General features: G+C 52.1%; 1 protein-coding gene across 4 annotated transcripts in view; it reads right to left on the bottom strand.

The window, feature by feature from the left end:
* CACNA1H (calcium voltage-gated channel subunit alpha1 H) overlaps positions 1-24,322 on the bottom strand; it is a 262,906-nt gene that overhangs the window by 125,333 nt on the left and 113,251 nt on the right. For 3 of the 4 annotated variants that reach the window (XR_012777680.1, XM_075515653.1, XM_075515654.1), the window contains exon 3: positions 2,664-2,776. Coding sequence is in view for 2 of the 4 variants with exons in the window: in XM_075515653.1 (XP_075371768.1) it covers positions 2,664-2,776 (113 nt within the window). In the remaining 2 variants the exon portion in view is untranslated. Of the gene's footprint in view, positions 1-2,462; positions 2,545-2,663; positions 2,777-24,322 lie in introns of those variants that run through there. The other variant, XM_075515655.1, reaches the window with a different exon arrangement.

The raw sequence follows: 24,322 nt of genomic DNA, 5'->3' as shown, positions 1-24,322 counted from the left end.
GCTCATACCTCCTAGAAAGAATTTGTCCCATCTAACACAGCGGGATGTGCTTCACCTCTGATGCCTTCAAGGACTCCTGAAGGGACCAGGTTCCTACTCACAGACCCAGACCCAGCGGACAGTGAATGTGCACATGAAGCAGAGGCTGAAGCAGTAACTATAAGGGCAGTTCTGCTGCATGTAAGGAATGACCGGAGCGGTTCCTCGGAGTGCAGAGGCTCCGGGCATCCCGCTGGCAAGGCTGTGTGCCCAAGCGCAGGAGCCTCTTGATGAAGGTCAGAATTTTGGGTTTTAGATTACTGTGAAAACAAGAAGAGAAAATAAAGATGCACAAATTAATCCAGCGCTGTCCTATAGAATGTGCCTCAGCCTTTACTTAAAGAATGACTTCTGTAGGGTAGCGGGGACTTGGACAGCTGTGATTTCTCCAGCCCTCCTGGAGACTACACGTACATGCATGAAATGTGGATGTATTTGAAGATACCATGAAATGGACTCTGTTCTAAATACTCTTCTACAGTTGCCTGTAAACTTGAACACCAGGAGATACAGATTGCTTTTAAATCACGTGCAGAGGCTTTGTTGTTTTGAATAACAGACTTGATAAAGCACAGGAACTTCTCGATCTGCAGACATGACTGCTTCTGTCCAAACTACTCTCCTAACGACCATACTGTTTGGTATTGCGTCTCTGGCACTTTCAATTTGAGGCCTGAGTGGATTAACGGTAAAATTAACAGAGCATCCACATGGCAGCCAAGTTCCCACTGCGCATCCATGTACCTCTGCGTGGCTGCGTGTGAGCACCATCTCCTCTGGCTGTTGGCTTTATCAACCAACCTTTCCCTTGATAAACTGCACTGAAGTTTTGCTCCATTATTTCAGTTCATTTAATAACTGGCATCCAAATGCCTCCATAAAGGAGTTCAGGCTTTCCTACCTCATGTTCTGGCTTCCATTCCCTCCTGCAAGCTGTGACAGGGTGAGGCATAACGATGGCTTTACTTGCCATCCTTTTCTGCCTGCAAACCCTTCCGGATAATACTTGGGTTTTGCAAATATATGTTGTAATCATTAAGCCGGTATTAGAAACCAAATTCAGTGCCTGGGCTCCTTGCAGAGGTATGAGTGTCTATTCTGAGGAGAACAGACCATGCAAGCCATATGTTTGCAACCTGATTAAATTATGAAAAAAAAGAAGCAAATAAGGAGCATTCAATAACGTCACCTCCTCGTCCAAGCAGGATTCCCTTGGTCTGCTTGGACATTTTGGCAGGGACGGGCATCCTGCAAACCAAGTTCCACGCGGGTGAATACACGCAGAAGAATGGCAGGCACATGGAGGGTACCCTTTCAGGAGAGAGCGGACACTTTCTGATGGGCTCTCTGGGGGCAGCTGAGCCCATGGCTGCCTGCAGCGTGACATCTTCCGGTGCCACCTCTGGATGCCACCCCACACCAACCCTGAGCCTGACCCTCTGAGACGATCCCTGTGCTGGATGCCTCTGGTAGCAACAGTTTCTCCAAAATTGGTCTCATTCCATAACAAACCTATAGTGGTTTCTCAATTCGTCTGGTTTACTTGGCTCTGCATTTAACAGATCCTCTTTTAAGGCTGAAAGAGGGTTTGATGACAAACTCTGCTATTCCTGGCATCTGCAGGCAGTTCTGGACCAATCTTTGAAAGAAGCAGGAGAAGCTGGTTGGAAGGATCCCACTGGCCTTCTTGTACGGCTGAAACACCCAAAGGGAAGTAAAGCAGCAGATCTGTGCGGGATTCAAACGAACCAAGCCCGTTACACTACCACATGTTGGTAGTCCCTGCCTAGGTTGATGTAATGCATTAGAAACAACAAAAGTTGGTTCCAAGCCTGAGAACTGAGTTGCTGCAGGAAGCCCAGCGCCAAGGTGCAGCCCACACACCAGATGCTGCCGGGATGTGCTTCCAAAACGAATCCTGCGGGCATATGGCGGTGAGGGGATTGCCAGGACACCGCGAGGGATGAAGTGATAAGCACGATGCCCCGCTAAGCTTGGGGTGGCCAACAAACACGGGTCTGCGAGCTTTGTACACGTGTGCTTCTCCCAAAGGTCAGTTATCCTGGCGCGTGGCAATGCCGCACTTCAGCTGGTGGGCTCCGCTGCAGAGGGGAGCGGGCACAGGCCTGTCCCATGCTTTTTTGTTCATAAAGAAGGGAATAAAATGGCAAAGCCATCGGTGCCGTATTGCACAGAACAGACTGCAGCAATCCAAGAGATACCGGCGGTGACCTGGCTGGGGTGGAACTGACTGACTGCGAGCAAGAGGTTCCCTGTGGCGTTGGCCATCCTGTAATTTAAAAAGTGTTCAACACCTCCAGTGGGAGCTGGATCCCCAGTTTTGAGCCCCCCTACCCTTATTAATTGTGTAGAGAAAGGATCTTGCTGGGGTAAGTCCAAATCAGTCGGCCTTTGGGTCTCACCTAGGGCCATGGCAGGAGGTCTCCTCGGAGGACAGACTTAGCATGCTGAAGTGTGGCTTATTGGAAAAACCATCTCTATGGGAAGGGCTTTCATGGCTGGATCCTGGGGAAAAGGGACAAGATGGGGCTCCCAGCTCCCAGCACGGCCACCCCCCTGCAACCCACACGTCCCAGGCAAGTGGGGCAGCAGGGGATCCTTACCTCCAGGATGGTGCACCGCTCCGACTGGCACTCCACGTCCTCGCAGGGCTGGAACATGCCCAGGGTGACGCAGTTCAGGAGGATGACCAGCATGCTGACGTGCTCGAACCAGGTAAGAGGAGGGCGTTAAGGAGAGCACACGCTTCAGCAGCCATCGGGAGGGGAGAAGCTGAAGCACCACGCTATTTACACATCAAAAAGCCTTCACTCCTCATGCAAGCACAAAAGAAAACACCACCAAACATCCCAGATTTGCTAAGGTTCCAAGATTTTGGCAACTGAGGAGAAGGCCTTAGAAAGGGCAGTCCTGTTGAGATGAAGAGACAAAGGATGTCTTTCGCTTCCTACACAGCAACAAAGCACAACCAGGCCCACAGCTTCGCTTTCCATCTCAAGTCCTGCACACCGCCATTCTCTTCTGTACTTCATGCATGCCCAGGGCAGCTGAGAGCACGACCACCTCCATCCTCCTCCCACAGCAACTTTCATCTCCAGATCTCAAAAGGTTTTACAAGTGAATCACCCCACATATCTGTTAGCACTAACTCTTTCATAACCAAGGTAAAGAAAGCAAGACAAAGAAAGATGAATTAATTCAGGCACCATCAAAAACCTGGCTTGTGCCCGGTTCTGTGCTCCAACCAGTGAGGTTGCTCTCCTTGTTTCCATCTCGAATCATGGGAATGAGTGCTGAATGCAGGCTATCTCCTTCCTACCCCATTTCTAAGTCTCAAGGAGCTATAGAGTCCATTTCGAGCTCTACATCATGACTGGGGATGAAGGCAAAACAAAGCCAAGCTGGTGGCACAAGATGCTAGGGCCAAGGAAGGCGGCATGTTGGGATACGGGATGTAAACCAGGATGCAGGGTGCACAGCACAGGCTTCGAAAGGGACGGAAAAGGCTCAAGGTTGGATGTCTCCAGTCACCAAAAAGAAGACCATATTCTCTTACAGGACCCACCAGTGCTCAACTGCACTAACGTTAACAGTTTCAAAGTAGTAAGTGGTGATTTGCATCAGAGCTTATGATTACTGCTGCTGGTATGACTATTAAAAACAATAAAAAGAGATTTGGGGGAACCAAACAGGAGTTTCACAAATTAAGCATGAATGAGAGAACTGTTCTTAGGAAAATAATTGGAAACATCTGTGTATGAATAAACCTTTATGCTTTCAAACACACAAGCATATGTGAGCAAGGGATCACGGAGAAAGCAGCACATAGACATTGTCTTATTTCTGATGACAACAATTCTCCTGCTCTGGAAACTTGAACAAAAATACCTACCATATTTATCCCTGCTGCTTTTAGAAGTATTTTATCTGGCGTTTTAGCAGTTCAGCATAAGATTTATCTCAGCGTAAGATTAGGCAAGTGCAGGGCTGCAGTCTCACACTACTTTTGCACACATGCTCTCATTCATCCAGATTAAAAGAAAAAAGAGAAATCAGCAGGCTCAGGTCCTGCAGCTTCCCTAAAACCTGAACCCAAACCACATCTTGTTTTAGAGAGGGCTTTAATTTGAAAATTCAGAGCTAGGAACACCTTGGAGCCCATGCTGGAGACCAAACATGTCAGACTTGGAAACCCACTTGTCTAAAATAGAAACGCATGAAATCAAATAAACAAATGAAATAAAAACCCAGGTCACCCCGTCAGTGATGCAGAAGGAGCTGGAGCAGGCAAAGCTCCCGGCCACAGCCCTGGAGCACTTGTGCATCACTGAAATACCAACGTCAGTTTATTTTCATTTCTCCCTCCCTTCAGTGACTTCTTTCTGATTTTTGACATCTTTAGGGGCTCTTTGGATCCCCTTCCCCTTTTGCCTAATTAGAAGCAGAGTGGTAATCCTGCTCCACAGAGAAAACAGCCCGCATCAGACCCAAACAAAGCCCAACCCGTGGCCGCATCCTACTTACAACATTTGCATTGCTTGACGGGATTCATGTGGAACTCCCTGTAAACACGGCTCCCGCGCTATTCCCAGGGTGCCTGCAGTTGCGTTCATTTCACTTATTATACTTGCAGATATTTTTTTTTTCCCTTAAAGTAAAAAAATAAAAGCATGTGGATTTTGAACTGTTAAAAAAAAGGTGTAACTATGTTGGTGAATTAGGTCTCCTGCTTTCCCCGGAGGAGGGAAGCGCACTGGCCCTGTACCCGGTTCACAGAATCACAGAATCGTTTAGGTTGGAAAAGACCTTTAAGATCATCGAGTCCAACCGTAAACCTAACACTACCAAGCCCACCACTACACCACGTCCCTAAGCAGATACCACCACTATACCATGTCCCTTTGCTCCAACCTTGCTCCCGGGACACCGATCCTGCTCGTGCCGGCTCCATCCCCTGCCGCTCCAGCAACGGCAAGCATACAACCTAGGCTTGTCCCTGCCACAGGAGGGACAAGGCTTCCGAATCCACCACCCACCAAGGGCTGCTGGTTGCGTTACTGTTCTCCATCCTGCTCTCCACTGCCTGAGCCCTCGTTTCTAGCACAATTCATCAAGAATTAGGTTTGTTTTCCGTTAGAAAAAACGGATTTGTCAAAAGCGAACTGTTGGCATGGACCACTTTTGATGGCAACATTTGGTCAGGATGGACTTTTTCACAGAAAACATGGAAGAGCCTGTCCCCAGTGTCCTGGTTTCAGCTGAGACAGAGTTAATTTTCTTCGTAGCGGCTGGTATGGGGCTATGTTTTGGATTTGTGCTGAGGACAGTGTTGATAATACAGAGATGTTTTAGTTGCTGCTGTACTAGTCAAGGACTTTTCAGCTTCCCGTGCTCTGCCAGGTGCAGAAGAAGATGGGAGGGGACACAGCCAGGATAGTTGATCCAAACTGACCAAAGGGCTATTCCATACCACATGACGTCATGCTCAGTATATAAAGCTGGGGAAGAAGAAGGAAGGGGGGACATTGGAGTGATGGCGTTTGTCTTCCCAAGTAACCATTATGCGTGATGGAGCCCTGCTTTCTTGGAGATGGCTGAACACCTGCCTGACCATGGGAAGTAGCGAAGGAATTCTTTGCTTTGCTTTGCTTGCGTGCACGGCTTTTGCTTTCCCTATTAAACTGTTTTTATCTCAACCCTCAAGTTTTCTTACTTTTGCTCTTCCGATTCTCTCCCCCATCCCACCGAGGGGGAGTGAGCGAGCGGCTGCGTGGTGCTTAGTTGCCGGCTGGGGCTAAACCACGACACCCAGGAAGGCAGAGGCACAGCCTGTTGCTGAAGGGAGTCCTCAGGAGTACGGGGAAACCCTGATGGATGCCGGGGTCTCCCACACCCCGGGCTCTTCCTGACTTCTGGGTCAGTGCCTGCTTGCTCCTGAGATCGCTCTCATCATGATACAAAACCACAAACATTTCAAAAAGAAAATTTTCCGAGCAGAAAACCTGCCTGCCCTCTGGATCCGGCATCTGCCCCTGATTTTTTATTTCAGTGGAGCAACTGAAGCCTAAGACTGAAGATGTTTGCAGGGTGAAGCCCTCATTCTGCTGAGCTAACCCAGACCTTTGTTCAGGTGCTCTGCTCACCATATCTCTGAAAAACGTCTTTCTTCTAAATGATCTAATTGTGGGGTTTATGGTTAAATAATCACCTGCCTGAGAGCAATTGTCACTGGAATTGAAATGAGTGCCCCGATTCCTTAAAGATAGGCAGAGCCACCGCTGTCCCCTGTCCTTCTAACACCAAAGCAGAATTCAGTGTCTTTCAGGATTCCAGAAGAGTTGTTTTAATTTTCTAACAGAAAAAAGAAAGGCTTTCCCATAGCTTTGTGGTCACAGATGTTTAGAGGCTGTCAGTGTAGTCAGCAAGGGTCAGGCACAGCCGCGAGACAGAAAACGGCAACGCTGCCGCACGTAGAAAGAAAAGAGACAAAAGAAAACTTGTGCTGCCTTTGAAGAAAAGTCTGAAAGGGTGGACGAAAATCCACTGTAGGGAACAGTTTTGCTTTGGCTGGACAACAGACTGGAGGAGGGAGGAGGAAGCCCCCGCTCAGGGCTCGGACGGACGGACGGACGTTTCCCAGGGACGCTCCCCTCCTCCCTTGTGTCAGGACCTTTCCCGAGGGGATGGAGCTGGAGGACTCTCGGTCCTGTCCCTGCTCAGCCCACCTTCTCCGGCACCTGCGGCTCCCTCAAAGGCATTAAGCTCCTGCCCTATTTATTTTCACATCAGATTAATGACAGTGAAATCCCTAATTTGAAAGTGGGATTACCCCGAGTGCTCTGCCCTAAGGGGACTAATCCTCCCTCCCTCCGGTGCACGGACATTCAAGGGAATTTCAGTTCACTCCCCCCTTCCTTGCTCCTGGCTCTGGAGGAGCCCCAAAAGCTGTGATTTCACCCCTGGCTGGTTGGTTTTCCAGCCCCCCCCAAGCCATCCGGCCTTCAGCAGCCACGTGGAGACGCTCCAAAGCAAACCCCCCGGGCAGCGGGAGGTGATGCTGCTTTGCCGGGTGGGATCATACAGGGCATCTTTTCACAGCATCCTCCCCACAGAGCCTGGGCAATTCGAAATGGCCAGCAAGAAAGCAAAACCCCATATTGAGACTGATGGGAAAACACCCAGAAGAGAAAAAGAGAGAGGAAAAAGTGAAAAAAGTCCACAGCAATGTGATGGCGGGCTTGTGCCAGCACAAATAGCAAGGATGCGGCCGGAGACAGAAGCCCCACGGCACAGAACGGCCTCGTGGGTGACCCTGCAGCGTTGCCGCGCACCCTGCTCGGCTTTTTTGCAACCAGGCGGTCAAAGAGGGTGAAGGACGGTCACACCGAACCCAGCCGTACGGGGCTCCTGCTCAAACGCCGAGTGGCTCTGGCGCTGCTGGAGCTGGGACGGGACTGGCTCGGGATCCTCCTGGTCCTCCGGCAGAGCGGTGGCTGCGACCCGCTGAAACCGTGACTGTGCAAAAATGGGTACTTCTGAGTTACCATGGCAACTGCTGCTCTCGAGGCCACCGAAGCACCACCCAGTTTAAAAGCAGCCAACTTTGCGACTAGATTTGAAAAGAAAAAGATGCAAGGGGGAGAGCTAGACTAACCGTTGGAGGCAAAGATAATTGCAAAAGATTTGCTTAATATTTCTTCCGCTGCCACAAATTCCAAGGTAATGACATCTCTGGCTTATCTGGGCTGAGCTCAAATCCCCTGGATACCCTTTGGGCAGGAGCTGGGGAGCGGCAGAGTCCTGCCCGTGCAGGGGGGCTGCTCCCGGCCGCACAGCGCCGCGCTGCGGGATCGACACAGCCCCGTATGCCGAAATCTAGCCCCGGGTTTAGAAGTGGCACACAGAAACCAGGCTCTGTGCCAAAATGTTGTTGGCCCCACCTGCTGTTAGCGCAACGGCTGACGCTGACGGTGCTCTCCTGATGCTGATGCTCCCCAACAGCTTTTCACATGGTTTTACTGAAATCACCTCCAGGCAAAGACCAGTGGCTTGAGGGTGAAGAGCTCAGGTTGCCAGAAGATATCTCAGCTTGGGCAAGATCCGCTTTTCCCGCTGACCTCTGCCGTGCCAGTTTAGCTGGTAAGGCCTTGACTTGATTTAAAAAGAGAGATGGGAGTTCAAGGCTGTGTTGAAACTGTTGCTCAAGACGGCGCGAGTGTTTCCAGCAGTAAAACTGAATGGCAGGAGCCCAACGCAGAGAGTTGGGGTTCGGTGGCCACTCGTCGGCTCCACATCGCCTAGCCACTGGTATCGGTGCCAGTGGACATGTTTGAGGAGGAGGCAACCCAAAATAAAACTGGGTAGGAGCTGTGCATGTGTCCTGCCCAGAGGGAGACTTCCCGGCACCTCCTGCCTCCGTCAGCAGCCCCTGCCCTCTGCCAGCGGCAGCGGGGTTAGAAAGGGCTCCTCCGTCACCGAGGCAGCAACACAGCAAGACTCTCATCTCCTAAGGACATTACCGATTAATTAAGGAATCCGGCTAACAAACACCGAAAAAAAATTTTGTCTTTAAACCTGCTCTCTGGTGGATCCAGAGCAGACCAGGACATCAGAGTCGCTTTGCATCTCAGGGTGAAGAGCTGGCCGAGGACGCCTGCAGTGCTACGGCATTTCATAGCGGTGCATCAACAATTTTTCTTAGTGCAGCAAGTGCTTCCTGAAGAGAAGTTTGCGTTTGGCCTCTGATTTAACTTGCTCTTTTCCTCTCTCCCTTTTTCAAGCAGTGCCCTTGTGACTTTTTGCAGTGCTGATCTCAGGCCCCAAACCGAGGAGCGGAGGAGGAGGGCAGACCGGTGTCACTGCCGCACCTCCGCGGTGGCACGCAGACCTGCCCCTGGGTCACAAGGACGAAACCCAGAGGGAGAACTTTGACACCCTGGCCTCCAGACCCTCACATTTAACTTTACAAGAGACTTAATTCCATTGAGTTTATGGCCACAGAACAAACAAGCAAAAGCAGAAATGAGCTGTGTCCTTACCGAGCTCACAGCGCTCACGCTGTGTTTTGCATCCGTTTAGTTCAACTGGTTTAGGCACGGATCTAATTAAACTGGAACAGCAGCCCAGCCAGGCCTGACGGCTCCATCTCCTCCGGAGATGGTTTGTACACCGTGACACTTGCAGGCAGAAGAAAAGAATGACTCCGCTGAACTGAAAAACGCCAAACCCAAACCCAGCATCCCCCAGCTCCTTCCCCCATAAACCTCCGATTCTTGGCCCAAAGAGAAAAGTAAAATTAACTGCAATGATGCAACTTGGATCTCCGTTTCACGCATTTTAGCCAGCAAAACAATGTGGATAGCTCCTCTTTCTAGAAGACTTTCAGATCCTTACACATTTGTGCAATGCTATAAGGGGATTTCTTGGCCTGCAGGTGAAGGTATAATATTTTCTTTAAAAATCTGAAGGCCCTCTTAAATATAAAAGTGAAAGAAAAATAAACCGCGTGTCTTGTTAGAAAGCTAGGTTTTTGATATCTCTTTTAAAATTGCATAGGTAGAGAGCAGACTGCCACGCCTGCAGCCCTGCTTTGTCTCTCGTTCACTTTGCATCAGTCATTTCCCCACTCCAAATAACGAGCACGGAACCCTCCAGCGCCGTGGGTATGGGTCAGGCTCAGACGTACCATGGGTCAGGCTCCGACGTACCGTAACGCAACCGGTCTCCGCCACTCGGCAGTTCAGCCAGTCTGCGCCTCCCCATTTTCAGGGAGATAATCTCTACCATCCGTCACTCTCATTCTAAAAATATTTCTGCAATAAACACAGTAAAAAATGCCGGGACCGTATAACCACTGTGTCGCAAACTCCCTTGCTTTCATCCCATGCCTCGTGATGAAGGACACGCTGCTTCAGGCTCCCAGGTCCTTCAGAGGGATCAGTCTCAGCTTCATTTAAAAGTTCCCCTCTCCAACCCCAGCCCTCATTTCTAAATGCCCACGTTGGAGAGAGGCAGGAGCCAAAAGCCTAAACACTCAGCAACCGAAAAGCAGCAAGACAAGATCATGGCGCTTACTATTTTCACATAATCTTATTATTTTTAAGCCAGTCAGGGGATTTTGGAGACTTAACCCATTATTTTAAACGCTTGGATTTGGCAGTATTGTGATTATTACTGTCATTGTATCTGTACGTACTGCACGCTATGCTGAGGAATAACACAAAGCAATAAAAGCCAAGCTATAGTTACAAGGAGAACATATGCTTACAGAAGAAGCAGCCAACTGAAGTTTCAGTTTTTATAGCCTAAGATGTGACTAATGCACTAAATATACACACACGCATATATATATATACACACACACACATCTGAGAGACGGGGATTTTCTGGGCGCTCTTGGTGAGCTGGGTATAACCTGCTCATCGGAGAGCAGCCGGGCTCGGGCGCGTAATTCCTCCTTTGCAAAATCACAGCCTTATTTGCCTTCGGAAACGAGGCCGGTCGGAAACCTCGAGGACCTGCTTGTAAACCGCCCAACCCGGCCTCTGTCCCCCGGCAGCGGCAAGAGTGCGACCGGCTGCAGGAGGAGAGCTCGGGGAGGCAGGAGAGGGGCTCGCTCCTCCACCCGAGCGCTCCAGCAGACCCCGAGGCCATGAGGATGCCCACGTGCCTGGTCGGACCCCAAAGCGGCCGCCGCATGAGATGGCAATGGGGCTCCTGCGAAGCTGTGGAGCGTCGAAGCACTGGCAGGAAAAGGTGATGGGGATGGGGGGAGAGCAGGGGATGGGGTGAGCACGGCTGCCGCCTTGTCCCACCAAGCCCCACGGCACTGCCACCGCCTCTGTGGGTCCACGTCCTCTGACTGACGGACGGGCCACCCTGAAAGGTTTGGGTACGGGTGGGAAGCTGCTCCAGCATCGAAAGATTGAATTAAAAGTACCTAGGGCCTGTTTTACTGGTATTTAGGGGTGCTGCCCAAATACCGGCAAATTACAGTAATAATGCTTCCCATCCCTTCATGCCACCAGCGACAAAAATAGCTTTAAAAGTCTGCAATATCCACCTCATCCTGCATGCTAAGTAACAGAAAACAGTCCAAACTCAATGATATTTGGTAAATAGGAGCAGGAAAAAAATAAAAAGAAAGAACAGAACTGGAAGAAAAATGAGTCAGAATAAAATTCCCAAGAGGCAGCGCTGGCTGGTGCTGGCATAATTTTAAGGAACATTCTTATTTTTAAAAAGTTGATTGATTAAAGCTATTTTTAGTGCCCATACTGCACTGGATCATTCGGGTTCGTTTGCTTATGAATTGTAAAACAAAATGAGGCAGCTGCACTTCAGAAATATATACCTCCCCAACAGCACCACAAACACGCAGACCAGAAGCAATATTTCAGCCCGAAAGACACCAAGTTGGCACATGGCTTTGGAGATGGGGCTGACTGCAGGGAATTCTTGTTTAAGAAAGGATTAGCCTGAGTTACTGGAATGATTGCATCCCACCACTTTGCTATAAAATAACCATAACGGGACTCCAAGCCGGTACCACCCCCAAATGGACCTTGAGCAACAGGCTGTTCTGCTGGTCTGCTGCAGGATGTGCCTTTCTCCCCCAAAATGTGAATAATTCCCTTTGCCGTCCACAGCCACAGATCGGGGAGCTGATTCGGGGGCAGAGCTCCTGGATCTGGCCTCGCTAGACGATTTTTGGCTGAAGCACGGCAGGTTGCAGCCCTGGGCCTCGCAGATGTGCCGTATGTGCTACGGCCAGGACATCCCGAACCTGGAAGCCTTCCCTGTTGTGCCGTTCATCATCACGCAACGCAGAAACCTTGGTGCGGCTCCCCAGGCCCTCGCACAAGCACGGCTCTCTGCAAAGCAGAGACCTGGTGCACAGTGGCCGCGTTCGGTGCCCAGGTTGCCCACGCGCCCTTTGAACGCCTCGTCTTTGGTTTTGGCACTCTGGGCAGCACCGAAGGTATTTGCTCGGAAAGCACCGAGAAGTTGGCGTTTGTCCTGCCGGGGAAAAGTCGCTGGTGTACAACCCAGCCGCCGCCGCCGCAAATGGCCAGTGGTCCTCAATAACCCCCCCTCCCTGACAAATCTGGGTGACGACTGTAATGTAGAGATCAAAACTTGCTCACGGATCATTCGACGGCAGTAAAAGGAGGCTAGATCCATCTCATTATGCACCTGAAATCATTCACCTTGCTCAAGCCAATCTTTCGGAGCCATAATGAATTTAAAAGCAGTTAACTCCAAGTCCTTGTCACGCGTCATTTGTCAGACAGCTTCATTTTCCCTGCCTGTTGTCACAGCTTTGTAAGGCTGTTACGAGACAGGGGATGCAGCAAATCGCAGCTATTGGGGATTAAACGTCAAACTAAAAGGAAGATACAGGCATAAAAGCCCCTCGAGGGGCGCGCATGCCTGTGCTGCCTCCCGATGCGGCTCAGTCAATGTAACGCTAATCCCCCCTGTTCTTGGGGCTTTCCGAGCATAAAACCAGGATCTGTAAAACCCCATCGCTACCGTTGCTCTTCCCTGCCACGTGCCTCCCCAGCACAAACCCGTCCCGGTGGATCTCGTACCTCCCGAACGAGCTTAGCAGGGAAATCAAGGCAACGCAAACCATCGCTACGCCCAAACCCACAGGAAAACCTCCCCACGTCAGCCCGCCGGCACGCATCACCCTGGAAACATCTCCTCCCCTGCCCGTGTTAAATTAGTGCCTGTTAATGCCCAGGGTGATGATAGCAAATGGATTTAGCGTGTCGTTAAGGCATCCTTAACTGCTGCGAGATGCCCTGAGAGGAAACAAGGTTGTACCGATTAAAGTGACATAAATGGACTTCGGCACAGCTGCGCTGCGCCGAGCCGGCTCGGGAGCTGCCCTCTGAATTTTCATTTCTATTATATGATGGAAAACACCATCGTACGTGGATTAAGTTCTGCAGCTGGAACCCCGCAGCTGGGCCGTGCCAGAGGAGTCGGGGGGAGCGTGGTTCTCCTGCCTGTGACGACTGCTCTGAAGCCCTTGTGCGGAGGGTTCAGACCACCCAGGAAAGCCTCTGTTCCTGCCATTTCCACATGTCGTGATACAAAACCCTCAGTAATTCAAAGCCTCAGTAATTCAAAGGTGCTATTCCTGATTGACAGTGCACGGAGATCTCGGGGGCCAGGGCCAGAGATCAAGTCCCTACCACTTCACCCAAAATAAACCCAAACGATCCCTAAAACACATCACAACCCGTTCGGCCACCGAATCCACTAAATCCACGCAAACGAGAGCGTTTCATGCTCCCTAAATTCCCAGCCATCATTTACCCAGCGAGGAGACAAGGAGAGAAACAGTGTTTTGCCTAGTCCCCTCCGCCTGCATGACTCACTTGATTAAAATACATATAAGCACCTATCTAAGCAGTGACATGCGAGGGTGAGCAATCAGAGCAGGTAATTGCTTGAGAGAGACGGGCGCGTGGGTGAGACGCCAAATCCTCGGGGAAACGGGTCACGGAGGGCAGAAAGCTCCAGCCGCATCCTCGGGGGCGGCTCAGTGTCATGGCAACTCGGGGCTGCAGCTCGGCTTCCCGAAACGACGCTGCTGGGGGTGAACCCCGGGCGGGAGGTTGAGCCCTAAATATCTCCTGCGCCAGCTTCGCTCGGTGGTGGGTGATGCGGGAGCGGGTTGCGGGGAGAAGGTGGGGGAGATGCGGCTCACCATCCGCCTGCTACCGGTCCTGCCCTCGCTGGGCTTGGCTCATGCATCGTACGAAGCGACGGGGCAGCGCTTCTGGGGTTTATTTTGCTTTCTGGTTTTTGCTTTCCGTCTGTGGGTAAATGCAAACGTGCTTTTCCCGCAGGGAGCCTCACAGGTGGGTTCACAGCGAATACCGCCGGCCTCATGCAGCCGGTGCGTCGGCAGGTCTGGACCAAGCACGGCTTCTCCCATGTACACCAGTATCCTGGTGAATTAGGTGGGCTGAGGAGGGGAAGCAGCCTTCCCGCGTGCCCTCGGTGCTGAGGAGTAGGAGCCGCCACCCGCACGGGACCACACAGGTGACAAACATCGCAGCATCCCCTTCGGAGAAAGGTCAGTGCAAAGGCGAAGCTGCTCCAGGGCTGCAATTCCCCTGGAAACACATCACCTTTGCATTCCATTTGCCTTCTCCCTACATGTGCCCCTAGCAAAACGCTCGCCGTTCCCAGCCGGCACTCAGCTCAATCGCTCCGCCAGCTCGCTGCCTCCAAAGCGCAACCCTTGGGAAGCCAAACTCAGCTGGAATCCTAAAAATAAAGAGAAGAGGATGACTGTCCTCTCTGCCTCATCTATCCAGCCAGGGACAAATTGCTTTACAAGACAAAGCAAGCAAATAAATTAAACTTTGCAGAAGCGCCGTGTGGTGGGTAAGAAAAATCCCCTTTTACAGATGGGAAGTATCAGCAGAGAAAGAGGTTGGAGAGATGGTTTGCGAGGGCCAGCGCTCCTGCTCGCAAGCCCAGTTTGCACCCACGCAGCGCGGTACAAGCCAAAGGAGACAAAATACAGCCCCGTGTGAGTCACCCAAATTGGGGTGGGTGTCAGGCACCCCACTGAGTCCCCCTCAGCCACCTCCCAGGCCAGAATAACCGGCATCACGCCAGCAGGGACAGCAGGACCTGGGGCTGTGTTTGCATTAGCAGGATGATAGCTAGTATTTCCCACGAAAATATCACTTGTGGGGATGTGGATCTCACTCTGGGGATTATCGGATCAACCGCTCCGAGTAACGCTCTCGCAGCGGGCACAGGACTCTTGTACCCGCTGCAGATCCCCTTCAAACGGGGATCGCAAACCTCCGTGCGGCTGCGCAGGCAGATGCCGCGCGGGGGACGGATGCCTCGCTCCGACCTCGTCCAAACCCAAACGCTCCTCCAGGTTTCCAAGGGCAAACAAAAGGCCAAAAGATAAAAGACGCTGGAAGAGAAATTGTTGGAAGCTGTACTTTTTCTTTCCCCTGTCCTTCACTTCAGCTACAGACAGAGCTGCGTGGGGCTTAAACATGCAACGTGCCCCAGTAACCCCAGGGATAGCGTGAACCGGCCCTTAGATGGTAAGGGGACAAGAAAAACCACCCGAGGGACCGGTGACCCCAATGCCACCGTGCCCGCACCGGGAAAGAGCCTGTGTTTCCCCAGCATAGGCTCCTCGATGCTCACTTTGTGCTGAGACGGCCCATGCTGCAATAATTCAGGAAGAATTTTGAACCTGATTCTCAGGGAAGAGAAAAAACTGTGTTTTTCTTCCCTACCTTAGATGCTTCAGGCGTTTTACACACCGTTAATATCCCAGCATGGCATTCAGGGTTGGTGCTTGCAAGGCCTTAGAGAGCAGCCATGGAGGTTTTTTTTCTTGTTTCTACGACAATTCAGCTGCATTGGGTCAAAATTTTTACAAAAAAGGGTCAAGTCTTTGAAAAAAACCTGACCGCTGCATCTCAGCAACGTCTCCCTCCGTAAAGCAGCCCCAGCCCCTGCCGGTTTTGCCATCGGGGTCCCCGATGCGGTGGGGACACCCAGCCGGGGGGCAACCTCCCCCCAGCAGCCAGGATCCATCTCCTCACAGCGTCGGAGTAGCTGGGGGTGGTTTCAAAAGTCTTAAATATTTCATTTATTATCAGCATTGACCCCTGTTTTAATGAGCCAAACTGCACCCAGAGAGAGGGCTGTTTCCATCAGCCTGATCTTATCTCCCTCCACTTGAGTGTTTCATGTTAAAATTGGGTCACTCGCATTAAAAATTTGTTGCCTTTTTAAATTCAATGTGCCCCATAGCCTTTATCCAGGATTTCTAAATATTTGCAGTCAAACGAGATCAGCCCAGAGGAGAAGGTAACGACTCGGCAGGGGATTTCTTGGCTTGAATTTGCCCCATCTCTGCCCGTTTCCAACCACGCTTGCGGCGGTTCCCTGCGTGGCCGGTGTCCGTGCCGGGCAGGAGAACCAGCCACCTTTAAAAGTCATGATTGCTCCGACGGCAAACAAGGCAGAAACTCGGAGCATGAATTATACAAGCGCTGGGGCTCTCCCCGCAGCCGGGTATGAAGTATTTAACAGCCGAAGAGGGATGTTGTGCTTTAACAACGCTGCTCCGACTCCTGCCCTGCCCCTCCTTGCCCGGCTCTCGCCCCAGGGGTGATTTAATCAGCGACACCCTCGAAACCTGCCCCGACACCAGCTGCCTGAGGACCCAGCAGTTTCGGTGCACGGTTGCATCCTCATCCTCAAATGGGATCCGGCCACCGACTGCTGAGCTGCTTTGGGCTGAACTTCACGGGACTTTGGATAAAGCCAAAACACTCTTTGCATAGAGGGAGAAATAATAATAATAATAATAATAATAATAATAATAATAATAATAATAATAACAACAACAACAACAACAATAATAACAATAATAACAACAACAACAACAACAAAAATAATAACAACAACAACAACGATGAAGCAAACGGTCTATGGGATAGGATGAGCACCGGACAAGCGTGGTATGGCGTGGGGAGGAACCGTGACCCAGCCCAGGGCTCCCCACCGCAGCAGAGTCCTGCTGCCCACGACCCGGGGCGGACCGGGATGAGTCACCGAGCAAACAGCACCAACGAGCAGCAAATGGCTCCGGCACACTAGAACAAACCCGGTCCTCTGCTCACGCACAGCGAAAATCAATTCTGTCAACATCAGGGCAGGAGGACCTGATATGAACAACGGAGGCAGCGAGGGCGGCTGGGCTGGCTCCCCTGTGCTTGCAGCCGGAGCGTCACCCTGCAGGTCCCTGAGCCCCGGCTGCTCGGCAAGACCAGCTCTCAGGGCCTGGCAACGGCTTTGCCAGAAATTTGGTCAATTGAAGTTAAGACTGGCTGGGTTGTTTGTTTTTTTTTTTTTTTAAACAGTATCAGCATCAATAACAGAAGCTGCCCTTCTCACCTCACATAGTTAATGCTGTGTCATAAACTTGGCTGCCATTATTGATACTGGTATGACGTTGGTGGCCGTGTAAATGTCACTTGGTAGCAATAATGTTAACGCTGTGGTCCCCAGGGTCAATAAACAGCAATACCAAATGTCATCCAGCCGGAAAGCGTTGAGTAATTGGGAAATGCTAATACAAAGGTAAAAATCAGGGATGCACGCGGGGCATGAAGTTTGTTTAGAGGAAGAAACTAATTTCACCGTAGTCCAGAGCTCCGACAGCTTCTGGATTGGGTCCTGCTGCCACTGCTGCTCTTGCTCCTGGCTGCGGCCGTGGCTAATGCTCCCTCTGCGTTTGCACTTCACCTGGGCACAAAATCCGCCCCGACCAGCGCCTGCCGCCCCTGTGCTTCCCACGCACGGTTTCCAGCTGCTCTCAGGGAAGGGAAAGGCGCAGGGCACGGGCACCCACCGCCTGCCCTGCCAGCCCAGCGGAGCCGTTCAAGGGCCGGCTCCCGGCACGCGTATGGGTCCTGGCTGGATTTATGCCGTGACATTTCTAACGATCCTTCCCGGGGTCACTCGGGAAGTAGAGGGGAGAAAACATTTTGCAACTGCAATTGAGTGAAAAGGAAACGCAGGCGCTGCCTGGCGCCGCAGCGAGTGCACGGGGCTGAGGAAAGGGTAACCCGCTTGAGGAGCTGGCAGACGGCAGCATCACCAGCTCGGGGCTTGGAGGGTGGTTTCAAAACGGCAAATTGTTTCTGACTTACTGTCTATAACATCTGCTCCCGCCATGTGCTGCGCTGGAGAAGATGAATAGGTCCAAGAAGCGTGGCTGATCTGTGCAAGAAACGCCCCTTTAACCTAACTGATGATGTTCCGATGTTTTCACTGTAACTCTCAACTCACGCTTGAGCTCAGCGAGCAAAGTTATCTCGGCTCGACTGGTCTCTGCGCAGGCTCTGGACAGCCGTAACCGGCCTCGGGAAGGCTTTCAGCCTCTGCCAAACGCCTCAATGCATCCAAAATGGAAGAGGTTCAGTCCAATTTTGAGTGAGTAAAAGAGCACAGCCAGGCGTTTGCGGCGGTTCAGCCAACCCCATGGTACTGGGTTTACCTGGGTCTTCCCTGTCTCGGGGACGCGAGCAGCCTCGACGCAGCAGCAGCCCCTGTCCCGGCCCCGGAGAGGAGCCGCAGCCGAGCCCTCGGGGCTTGCTGAGCTCCCAGCGCACCCCGAGCGGGGCCGTCCAGGGACCTGGGCGTGCACGGAGCTAACTGAGGCGACAAGCGGCAAAAATAAAGGGCAATAATAATAACTGCAACCATTATAAGCAGATGGGATTTTGGTACCTTCCATCACTTTCCATTCACTGCTTGCTCATCCTCAGCACCCAAGAGACGGATCTGCTACAACACCGAGTTTTAGGAATGACCGTGCCGACCCTGGAAGCCCCCAGGGTCTGCCCCAAGACGACCTCCACGCTTACGCTTCTCAGCCAGCACAGCCGCATATTTTAATTCAGCTGTGGGAAACTGAAGTCCTGTTCCCAAAGAGCCGAGCGCTGCTGCAGCCAGAGTCTCGTGACAGATTTGCATAAGCAGCAACATCCATCACGGACAGATAAAACTTACCTATCTCAGTACTCCAATTTGATGGATTGACCTGCTCTGTTAAAAGAGAGTATTACTGGGAGAGCAAAGAGGTTGGTTTTTTTTTTTCTGACTGCAATATTGAAAAAAAAGGGGGAAAAGAAAATAAAATCCCCAGTCAAACACTTCATGTTATACTTGGATCCATGGCACATTCTTCTGATGAATAGAAGCAATTATTTTTCAGAATAATTTAAGCAGCTTTGATTCAAGGGGCAGTTTAGACTGACATTTAAATGAGCGCAAATTTAAACCGAGCTGTATTATCAGCTAGTGATTTTCTACTTACTGCTTTAAATAACTCCGTGTCCCACGTTTGCAATGTAATAACTCCGCAAATTACAATAATCTCGGGAGGCAAAGGACCTTAACGACTGAGTGACCTGCTTTGTCATGGGACGGGCTCTGGGCTGAGGCAGGGGACAGGGACGCCACGCAGCAGCGCAGGGTCCCTGCGCGGTCGGGTTCGTTACGGTGCCAGAGCAGACACGTCGTGGCATCCCAGCTGAGGATGCTGCTGGTCATGGTCACAGCGTGGTTTGAGGGACTTTGGAGTTGACCTTCCTCTCTGAACCCTCTCACCCTCCCCAAACCCCTCGTATCGCTACAGTACCATTGACGTTGGGTGGGTAGGTTTCCTCCCACAAACTCGGGTTTGGCTGGATGCTTCAGTGCTTTCTCTCTGCTTTGCTGTCCTGGATTAGCTGGCGAATGCTGGGGTCTGAATAAATCCCACCGGCACCTAACCAAGCTTGAACGAACCCCGGGGAAAGAACAGAGCAGCTGAAACCTGAACCTTTGCCCCAAACGGGAGCTGAACCTGAACTGCTGCTTTCTGGGGACGCCAGGCAGTCCCCTTTGCGTAGCACCCTACGAACCTTGGCCAGAGACACCGCAGCATCGCCGAGGAAAGGACTTTGCTAGGGAGCTGCTGGCCTGGAGCAAAACCACCTGGAAATCCTTCCTGAGGGCCCGTCCCTGATAAACAAGCCGTGCTTGTCCCTGACGCGGGTTTGGATGCCCGGACAAACCTTTCCCGGTGACTCCCGGGGCTGCGTCGGTCCTCACCCCTTCCCTTGGGCTGACACAGGGGGACACGCGTTTCTGGATGGCTGAATTCATCCGAGAGCTGTGACACATCATCTGCTCTCCCTGCGGTTTAACAGTTATAATGCAAATATAAATACATTCCCCCCCTTTTCACAAAGATGTTCTTTGTGGCTTTTCTATCCAGGGACTTACCAGCCTCGCTGTTCTGGTATCCGCGAGCCTCATGATCTTTAATGGCTTCTTTGCATGAGTAATGCATTTACATGTGTCTCACCCAAAATGCTCTTTCATCCTCTCTATGTGCTTTTGCTCCTTGGCACAGCTCTCCAGTTTTATTCCCTTTTATCTGAGCCGTAGTCTGTGCTGGGATGACAAATGCAGCCCTTAATGCCAAAGGAAATGAGGCACATTTCGGATGCAGCACTTCTGAGATAACAACCGATCCCAGATGTACATAACCCAAAAAATGGGGAAATGGCCCCGACTCTCCTCCTGGGAGCCTGCGGGCTGCCCCACGGGGACCGGCTACAGAAACTGGGGGGACAAAGCCACGCACTGCAGGCAGCAGCGGCACAGTCCCGGCTGCTTTAGCCATTGCAGGTCCCTGTATTTCAGCACAGCGTGCTGGAGTTGAACTTGGAGCTGCGGCGGGTTTTCAATGGATGAATGGTATGTTAGTATAGTAAAACTGAGGAGTGTGATGATTTTAGAACAAACTTCTTGAGGTTATGGGATGTAGAGCATCCACCTCCAGGTCTGGATCCTCCAGTCCCGGTACCTCCAGCTATGCAGCGCTCATCGATCACGCATGCGTTTAGTCACTACGTCAACATGAAAAGTCTATCGATTCCCCCGTTCCTCTGCTCTGCAGTCTGCTCCGCTGAAAACGTTTCACTACCGGCATTTTGGCAAGGCTCGCTGGTCATCTTCAAGCTCAATGGGAATACCCTCTTCAGTGCCTCTCTCCTGACCAGCTATCACAAAGATGATGGAAGAGGGGGATAGGAAGAAATCTAGGTATTCTGGTCCACGGTGATGTATACATTGCATCATCCGTGACAAAACCAACATGAAAGTGCCTGGTTATTTTCCTCACAGTGGTGCCCAGATCCCTCTACATGGGACCCACTGCAAGGCCCCAGGGCTGGTGTCGTGGTTTAACCCCAGCCGGCAACTCAGCCCCCCCAGCCGCTCGCTCACTCCCCCCGGTGGGATGGGGGAGAGAATCAGAAGGGTAAAAGTGAGAAAACTCGTGGGTTGAGATAAAGACAGTTTAATAGGGAAAGCAAAAGCCGTGCACACAAGCAAAGCAAAGCAAGGAATTCATTGACTCCTTCCCGTGGGCAGGCAGGAGTTCAGCCATCTCCAGGACAGCAGGGCTCCAGCACGCCTAACGGGGACTTGGGAAGACAAACGCCATCACTCCGAACGTCCCCCCTTCCTTCTCCTTCCCCAGCTTTATATACTGAGCATGACGCCCTATGGTATGGAATAGCCCTGGGGTCAGTTTGGATCAACTGTCCCGGCTGTGCCCCCTCTCAGCTTCTTCTGCACCCGGCAGAGCACGGGAAGCTGAAAAGTCCTCGACCAGTGCAGCAACGACTAAAACATCTCTGTGTTATCAACGCTGTTATCAGCACAAATCCAAAACATAGCCCCGTACCAGCCACTATAAAGAAAATTAACTCTGTCTCAGCTGAAACCGGGACAGCTGGCTCTAGCTGGGGCCAGACCTATTCGATGCTCCCACGAGGGGTGCCTAAAACCAGAAACAAGCGGCTGCCTTTCACCAGGTCGCGCTGACTCTGCCTTGGATCGCACTATTGCTCTGACTGATGGAGAAACTGGGGAGCCAGAAAACACGTTTTACCCAGCCGCAGTGCTTGGGTTGGAAACATCAACTCCTTTTTTCCTCGCAGAAAGAGTCCGGCCATGGGAGTGAACCTCTAGGTAAGCAGCTGATTTTCAGGCATCTCCGCAAATCTTTTATCTGCCCCAAAGACGAGCCAGTCTCCGGCATAACAAAAGCAACACAGTGTCTGAACCCCGCCTTTGCTCGGGACGGAGACTGGGTGCTGCGCCAGCGTCCTGCTGAGAGCAGGACCTACTGCTCCGCGCCCGACGACCGCCCCGTGCTAGAAAAATGCTGAAAATAGTAATCGTGCTCAAGCGCAAAAGCCAACAAGCCAAATCCTGGGAGCCTCAACCAATCTCCTTGTGTGCAATCCTCCAGGCGCTCGCTCCCGCCCGGCCAGGGACTGAAATCCCGCAGTGGGGACCACGGAGCCATGGCAAGGGGATGCCCAGGGGCTCTGGGATAAGGATGCTGCAATGGGAAGGGGCAAAGGTCCCTGGAAGTGACTCTTGCAGCCGTCTGCAACCAGCTGTGACCCCAACAGCTGTCCTAGCCAGCCACGCCAGCACGGCCAGGCTCTTGCAAACCAGGAAAAGCCCCCAACAGCCTTGATTTTTCTCTCTGCTTGCTCGCCTCTGCCGTCTCTTGCTTCTGCCTCCAACTGGAATATTATCAAAATAAATAAACAGTGGATCTCAAGATGCAGCTGACAGAAAAAAAGAATGACTGCTGGCCATCCCCTTCGAACTGAGGGAACACGAGCCAATTCTCAGCAGATTTTCAGGCCACACAAGGTTCAGACAGGCAGTCTCTAACCCAGACCTCCACCACCCGTTTGCCTAGCCGAGCTTTGATGGAGAGCTAGATTTTTCTGTAGCCTCAAATTATTACTTTTGGATTTTTAATTTTGGTGCAAAATAGTTTCAGTTTTGTGGATTTCTTTTTCGGGGCCTTTTTTTTTTTCCCCCTTTTTTTTTTTTACCCCCCGGGTTGATGAGCAGATCCTGCTATTGCATTTGCCAGTGACGCCCTGCGCTGCTCAGCACCGCGGGGAGGAGCGTGGTGCGCCTGGTTTGGGGACCGCGAGTCCTTTGCATCCCGGCACCGGCAGCACTGCTGAGCGTACTCCTTACCCAGGCTCCTCGTTACTGTAATGCTGATTAACACCTGCACTGCTAACGAACCAGCAGGGTCAGGAGGGACAGAGGCAAAGGGAGGGGGAAGGAGAAGCAGACCCTGAGAGAATGGTACAGGACGGGGCGAGGGAAATCTGGAGAATCGAGTTGGCCCGAGGCTCCAGCGGCATCCTGAAGGAAGGAGATGCATTGCTGCGTTATCTCAGAGTTATCTTTTTCTGGCTTACAAAAGCCGGGCCGTGCTGGCGTGGCCAGCTAGGACAGCTGGTCGGGTGACAGCAGATGCCGAACGAGGCAAGTCTATCTCCCACCCATCTCAGAGCTACAGGCGGGGAGGAAGCGCCGAGCACCGGGGGCTGTGAGGGCACCCCGGGGGGCTCACAGTAGTGAGGGGTCAGGTCTGCATCTGGAAAGCAGCTCCACAGAAGCCCAGCCGAAAGCAGTGCGCAAAGAGCGATGCTTGCATTTCCCCCCGTGGGTGCACGTCCCACCGAGGGTCTGGTCCTTCCCTCCCACTGGCACGGTCCAGCCCTCGAGCAGGACGGGCTGGGGAGCCCGCGGTAAGGATGCTGCTGGAGATGGGCTTTCCTCTCCAGCTTTCACAGAATCACAGAATCGTATAGGTTGGAAAAGACCTTTAAGATCATCGAGTCCAACCGTAAACCTAACACTGCCCAGCCCACCACTACACCATGTCCCTAAGCAGCTCATCCAAACGGCTTTTAAATACCCCCAGGGATGGGGACTCAACCCCTGCCCTGGGCAGCCTGTTCCAGTGCTTGAGAACCCTTTCATGAAGTAAAATTTCCTAATATCCAGTCTAAACCTCCCCTGGCGCAACTGGAGGCCATTTCCTCTCCTCCTATCACTTGTGACCTGGGAGAAGAGACCGACCCCACCTCTCTACAGCCTCCTTTCAGGTCGTTGCAGAGAGCGATGAGGTCTCCCCTCAGCCTCCTTTTCTCCAGGCTGAACAACCCCAGGTCCCTCAGCCGCTCCCCATCAGCCTTGTGCTCCAGACCCTTCCCCAGCTCCGTTGCCCTTCTCTGGACACGCTCCAGCCCCTCAATGTCTCTCTGGGAGTGAGGGGCCCAACACTGAACACAGCGTTCGAGGTGCGGCCTCACCCGTGCCCAGTACAGGGGCACGATCACTGCCCCAGTCCTGCTGGCCACACTGGTCCTGATACAAGCCAGGATGCCATTGGCTTTCTTGGCCACCTGGGCACACTGCTGGCTCATATTCAGGCAGCTGTTGACCAACACCCCCAGGTCCTTCTCTGCCAGGCAGCTTTCCAGCCACTCTTCCCCAAGCCTGTAGCGTTGCATGGGGTTGCTGTGACCCAAGGGCAGGACCCAGCACTTGGCCTTGTTGAACCTCACACAACTGGCCCCAGCCCATGGATCCAGCCTGTCCAGGTCCCTCTGCAGAGCCTTCCTGCCCTCAGCAGATCAACACTCCCGCACAACTTGGTGTGGTCTGCAAACTGACTGAGGGTGCACTTACTGAGAGTGCAATGCAGGGCTTTATTCAGCCCTGCATTGCAATCCCCAAATATCTGTGCCGGCTGGAGAGCCCTTCAGACAGACGCAGGCAGCGTGGCATGCAAGGAGTTCGG

This window comes from Mycteria americana, chromosome 12 (genome assembly GCF_035582795.1).
Source record: "Mycteria americana isolate JAX WOST 10 ecotype Jacksonville Zoo and Gardens chromosome 12, USCA_MyAme_1.0, whole genome shotgun sequence".
Classification (NCBI taxonomy): Eukaryota; Metazoa; Chordata; class Aves; order Ciconiiformes; family Ciconiidae; genus Mycteria; species Mycteria americana.
This window is presented reverse-complemented; position numbering and strand designations above follow the sequence as displayed.